Source organism: Peromyscus californicus, unplaced genomic scaffold (genome assembly GCF_007827085.1).
Source record: "Peromyscus californicus insignis strain IS unplaced genomic scaffold, ASM782708v3 Scaffold_5__1_contigs__length_169319896, whole genome shotgun sequence".
NCBI classification, from domain to species: Eukaryota; Metazoa; Chordata; class Mammalia; order Rodentia; family Cricetidae; genus Peromyscus; species Peromyscus californicus.
Genome location: NW_026294573.1, coordinates 14,666,714 through 14,672,713, shown reverse-complemented (window position 1 = coordinate 14,672,713; position 6,000 = coordinate 14,666,714). Strand labels below are relative to the sequence as shown.

The following is a 6,000-nucleotide window of genomic DNA, read 5'->3' as shown; positions in this document are numbered from 1 at the left end:
GCTCTCTACAGAGACCCCACTGACATTAGCTAACATCCCCCTGCCTCTGCCATCTGTGTATAATAAACACAATAAATTTCCCAAATGATGCTGTATCTCCATCAGAACCCACAGCCCACCCAATCCCAGCTTTCCTGCATGTGCGTCTATCATTTCTTCACTCCCTATCATCTGAGTGAGGTCAGTCTGCGGGAGATGTGGACAGAGGCCGATTGCAAGGCCCTCCGGTCCTGTGGCTCTCTGTGGAGTGATCCAGGGTGGCCTCCTGTCTGCCTGGCACAGAGTTCATTACCACACAGGACGGGATAGGAAGAATGCTGGCTTATGACAGTTAGCACGTCACAGCAACCCTATGAACCATCACCAGCCCACTTTGCAGAGGGAAAACTGAGGCACAGGGAGGTTGAATAACTTGCCCAAGACCTCACAGTTAATCATCTGTGGTCCCTGAGTCTGGGTCCCCTCTTCCCAACAACACTACACAGACAGGGGCACCCAGGCGAGCATCCTCAATGGGGAAGGCGCCGGAAGCCACCAGGGGCTCCCTCAAGACTGCTGACCAAGATCAGTGCTGTCAGGGCAGCCAGCAGGACACTCTGGCGCCCTGAATTTAGTGAGATCCACACCCTTTTCGAGGAAGGTGAACACACCCAGAATAATCGTGGAGCCAACAGACAGCTGAGGCCCTGTGTAGCCTGGAGGTCCCAGGAAAGATGAGGTTCTGCAACGTGCCGCTGAGCCCAGGTGAGCTCTAGTCACCATTTCTGCCAAGATTTTTTTTTTGTTGTTTTGGCTGCTGTTGTCATTATTGTTTCTTTGGCGGGGAGGGGGAGCCATGGGACATCTCAAGGACAAAGCCTGTGCAAGTTAGGGGTGAGTTTTCCTCTGGCACGGTGAGGGCTCCCAGCCACTCCCTCCCTTGGTGCCATGATGGTTTACTGTACTTTTTCATTTCACTGGAGAAGAAGCCTGATTGGAATGTTCTGGAAACTGAAGCTTGGAGGGATGGGAGGCAGGGGAGGGGGAACCCCTTCTGCCCGGCGGCAGGCTGAACTTAGGCCCTGGCAGGGGTGCTGGGTAGCGTTGTAGGAGATGCTGCTCAGTGCATGATGGGCACTGAGAACTCCGTTTGCTTAAGCAAAGCAGCCCCAAGTAAGTGCCGAATGATGGTGATACTGGCAGTCATTGCTGACAGAAGCACCCAGCTCTGCCTGGGCTGGAGGGCGGGCCAATCAATCTTGGGTTTGGGCACTGAATGTCTGCATCAAGGGAAACCCCTACGTCCTGGGCAAACCGGAAGGCTGTTTGTTGGTCCCCTAGGTGGTGGGCTATTTGGTATTTCTCCCTCTCACCTTATGTGAATGCATTATGAGGCTGCATATGGTGGTCTTTAATACCAGCATTCTATATACAGAGCAGATGGATCTCTGGGAGTGCAAGGCTAGCCTGGGCTACATGGAGAGGCACTGCTGCCTCAACAAACAAGCAAAACAATGCATTATGATGTGGCTGTCAGAAGAGGGCTTTCCTAGCCAGCTGAAGGCCTTGATGCATAACCCATGCATGATGCCCTATGCCTGTAATCTTAGCACTTGGGAGGTGGACCCAGGAAGATCAGAAATTCAAGGCCAGCCTGGGCTACATGATACCCTGTTTCGAAAATGAACAAACAAAAACCGTATCATTTTGTTTTTGCATTCTGACAAAATTTATGCAACGAAAAGAGTTTAAAATGCAAGTCACCAAAGTCTTCAAAAAGCAAATTCACAGCATCATGATATATTTATTTCTTTATCAGCACACTAACTAGTGGAGCTTGAGAGCTGGCTCAGTGGGTGAAACCCTGCTGCACAAGTGTGAGGTCCTGAGTTCAGATCCCTGGGATTCATATAAGACTGGATGCAGAGGCAAGCATCTGTAATTCCAGATTCCTATCATGAGAGAGGAGGAGACAGGAGAGTCACCAGGGCCAGCTAGAACCCCTAGGGCCAGCTAGCCTGGCATACAAAGCATCATAGATATCTTGTCTCAAGTAAGGCAGAAGGCGGGGACCAACATCTGAAGTTGTGGTATGTGTGTGCTTGCACACACACACACACACACACACACACACACACACACACACATGATTTTTTAAAATGAGGTTTAGGGCTGAGGATGCGGCTTGCCTAGCAATTGAGATGCTCTGAGTTCCATTCCAAACACTATAAAAACCAAGCAAACAGATATAGCAGTAAGCCCAAGAGGACTTTCAGAATGTTGGTAGCTCAGGTCTCAGGATATTTACAGCACCGATCATACGGGCGTATCTGATTTCTATGGGCGACAGAATCACAAGGACTTCATTCAGAGTCAAAGGAAATGCTGACTAGCATTCAAAAGACCAGCGACCATAAAAGTGGAACTTAGGTCCATCCCAGTGTCACAGACCCCTCAGAATTCTATTCTCAGTCCACGTGGGAGCCCAAGAGCCCCCCACTTCAAGGCAAAGGGTTCCTGATTCTTTGGGGTGGATAAGGAAAACATTGAAGGCTATGAGATCTAAGAGTTCAGAACAGTGGCCAGGTAGGGTTGGGTTCAGAGGAGAAAGACTGCCAGAAGGGACTGTCAGAGTTCAGAGGTGTGTCCATCTGTCAGGGAGCAAGGAGCTGGGAGTGAGGGAAGGCAACATGACTAACCCTGAAACACAGCAGTAACATCAGAGGCACAGCACCACCCTAGGGCAAGCTACTGTCTTCTGTCACAAAGAACACCAAGGCATTGTCCCCGGAAGACAGGGTACCTACCCACAAGCTTACACAAACAGATAAGACAAATACACAAGTTAGTAACAAGACAGCAGGGCAGCGAAAAGAAAAAAAAAAGATGTGGCTGGACAAATCCAGAACATACCACATATCTGGTTAAGAGCTGGCGGTGTAAGCCACAGGCATTCAAGGGTGGGGTCCCTCCTTTATGAAGTTTGTGGTGAGAACCAAAGGCCAGCAGCTTGGAAGGCTGGTTAGAGCATGCTTGAGATGGTGGTGACTGCTCAGGTCTCAGTGACCTTCTCTATAAAGTGAGGATAACACTTCACCTGCTGTATGCTAATGCTTGCGGTGGGTGCAGGAGACGCTTGGAAATTGCAGGAGACACTGACTTTAGGGCGGTAGATGTGAAGACATCTGGATGAATGAATGAATGAATGAATGAACAGATGGATGGATGGATGGATAAGTACATCCTCTAAATACTTCTCCACATCGCAGCAAGGCAGTTGGGAGAATAGACGAATAGACCCCCCAGCTGTGGGCTACATCATCGCAGCCTGTGAGAATGTGGTGGTGGGAGGTGGTTAGTCAGGGCTTAGGACAGGCATGCTGGGAGGGTCATCGGTTGTTCTTCCCCGTCTTACCTGGCGTCCCTGAATCTCGGTTTGCCTGTGGACCAGCGGGCTCGAAGCCTGCGGGTAGAGGTGGGTGAGGAGCCCTGGATCTGCCTAATGGGGGACGGGAGGGCGACCTAGGCCGCCGGAGGCTGGAGTTGGCATGCATGTATCTTCGCACGCTATGGTTGCCAGACCTTTGCAGGCCACAGTCATTCGCAGGCGTGAGAATCTGGGGCAGGGAAATTTGGGGCGCGGAGGCAGGGCGGGCGGGAAGTCAAGCCCCTTAGCAGACTTGGTGGAAGAGGGCTCCCTCGGAGGGGAAGTGAGCGGATCCAGATCGCCCGACTCTTTAAGAGGCTGCTGCTCCCGGCTCTGCCGCTCTCCCCGCTGCAGTTTCGTATGCAGACTGCATTAGATTTACCTGAACCCCGCTAGGCCTGCAGCGCCGCACGCAGGCGAGGGCTTTCCGGGCCATTGCTGGGCGGAGCCTAAGCTGCAGCAGTCGCCTGGCGCCTCGCAGACAAGTGGCGCAGCTTGTGGGTGGGCGGAGTTCAAGGGGTTGTGGGCGTGGCCGGGGCTGCAGGGCCTGGGAGCCGAGTCTCAGCGGGTGAAATCGCTGCATTGGGTGGAGGGGGCGTGGTCTATGCCCGCAGAGGGCGGTCCAGGCAAGGGGGCAGGGCCTTCGCCGATAGAGGGCGGGTCAGGGAGGGGCGTGGCCTTTGCCTGCAGAGGACTGCCAGGCGGGGGGTGTGGTCTGTGTCTGCAGAGGGCGGGCCCCGGGGGCGTGGTCTGTGCCTGCAGAGGGCGGGGCCCGTCGCAGAGGGGGCAGCGCCGGCCGAGAGTCCTCTGCGCGCCGCTACTGCGGCCGGTCCACAGCAGCTCTGACAGTCGCGGCGCAGGCACCGAGCCCCTCGCCAGCCCCACGCCGTCACAGCGACCTCCGGCTCGTCCCGCTCTCTCTTCCGGCGCTGCGGAGCTGCATCTGGCGTGTACCTAGCACCACCCCGGCCGCGCTGGAGCCCGCACCCGCCCTGGCCCGGCCACGCCGGGAACCCGGCCCGGAGCTGGAGCCCCATCTGGAGCCACGGGCCCGGGGACCTGAGCCGCGCAGCCGGCGCATGGTCAACTCGCTGCTGTTCGGGGAGATGGCCTTGGCTTTCGGCTGCCCGCCGGGGGGCGGCGGCTGCGCAGGCGGTGGCGGTGGTGGTGGGGCCGGGCCGGGGCCCTCGCCTGTAACGGCGGCACTGCGGGACGATCTGGGCTCCAACATCCACCTCCTCAAGGGGCTCAACGTGCGCTTCCGCTGCTTCTTGGCCAAAGTGCACGAGCTGGAGCGGCGCAACCGGCTCCTGGAGAAGCAGCTGGAGCAGCAGCAGAGCGAGCGCGAGCGGCGGCTGCGCTACAAGACCTTCTCCCGCGAGCAGGCCGTGCAGACCGGGCCCGAACTGCTGCGGCCGCCGGCTGCGGGCGGCGGGCAGGCCCTCGGCGCGGCCACCGGCGTCAACGCCAACGCGGTGGCCCTGGGCGGCCTGCCCCCCGGCGGCGGCTCGCACCCGCAGCACTACGGTCGCCTGCCCGGGACCATATGGAGCTACACGCAGGTGCGGCGCACGGGCGGCGGCGGCGTGGAGACAGTGCAGGGCCCCGGCGTGTCGTGGGTGCACCCGGACGGCGTGGGTGTGCAGATTGACACCATCACGCCAGAGATCCGCGCACTCTACAACGTGCTGGCCAAGGTGAAGCGCGAGCGTGACGAGTACAAACGGAGGTGAGTGGATGCGCCCCTCCTCCGCCGCTCCTGGGACGGGCAGCAGGGCCTGGCAGGTGGGCTACGAGCTGCAGGGAGGATTCGGTCATCTGAATCCACGAGCGCAGGGCACTGCGCAGGATACCTGGGCGCCGACCCTCGGAGCCAGGCACATTGTTTCCCAGGGACGTAATAACCAGCGGACTTGTGGTGATCTCATTCTGTCCACATGACAATGCGGTGTGAGGCAGTCTTGTCCCCATATTGCAGATGAGGAAACTGAGGTGAAGAGGTGCTAAGTGACTTGCCCAAGGCGCCTTGGCTAATCCGTGGTGAAAGTCAAGATTTGATCCATTGATGGGAGTCCTGGCTGGTGTGTCTCCCAGGCTGGGAGATTCCCTTCCCATAGCAGGTGTAAAGAAAAACTCTCAACTAGCACATTGTCATTTTTTTGTCCTTGAATTTAATGAGCTCATGTGAGAAGATGGATGGATCTGTCTGTCCCCAGGGCCCCAGGGTTGGCTGTTTTGTTCCAGGTCTGTAAGGCCCAGATCCCTGGGCTGCACAATCAGAACCAGCCACCAGCCTTTAAGAAAATTCATCCTTTTCTTCACATTCTTCCAAGTCTCAAGGATTATTGAGGTCCCCCATGGGAGAGATGCCCATGGGTTAGACTATTAGGTGGACCCAGATCATGGGTCCAGCTGGAGGTCAGGGGCAGACTGCCTGCAAGATGGTCAGTGTGCTCCCTGAAGTCCAGATTCCTTGGCTGCAATACTGGCACTGCTTTCTGCCTGCAGCCTGGCTAACAATACTGTCTGCTCAGCTTTCTGACACAGGGAGGGAGAGAGAGAAAAAGAGGGTCTGTGTGTGTGTGTGTAGTTCT

At 56.4% G+C, this 6,000-nt stretch overlaps 1 protein-coding gene and 1 long non-coding RNA gene across 3 annotated transcripts in view; one reads left to right on the top strand and one right to left on the bottom strand.

Moving 5' to 3' along the window:
- Positions 1 to 1,681: 1,681 nt before the first annotated feature.
- LOC128096354 (uncharacterized) lies at positions 1,682 to 4,023 on the bottom strand. Its single transcript, XR_008213630.1, has 3 exons — positions 3,395 to 4,023; positions 3,234 to 3,307; positions 1,682 to 1,931 (listed from the first exon to the last, which is right to left on the bottom strand). It is a non-coding gene; the product is annotated as an uncharacterized LOC128096354 (long non-coding RNA).
- A 175-nt stretch (positions 4,024 to 4,198) lies between these two features.
- Iffo2 (intermediate filament family orphan 2) overlaps positions 4,199 to 6,000 on the top strand; it is a 45,912-nt gene continuing 44,110 nt past the window's right edge. Inside the window, exon 1 of one of the 2 annotated variants that reach the window (XM_052715819.1) lies at positions 4,199 to 5,135. In XM_052715819.1, coding sequence (XP_052571779.1) covers positions 4,486 to 5,135 — 650 coding nt within the window. In that variant the 5' untranslated portion in view covers positions 4,199 to 4,485. The remainder of the gene's footprint in view (positions 5,136 to 6,000) is intronic. The other variant, XM_052715818.1, reaches the window with a different exon arrangement.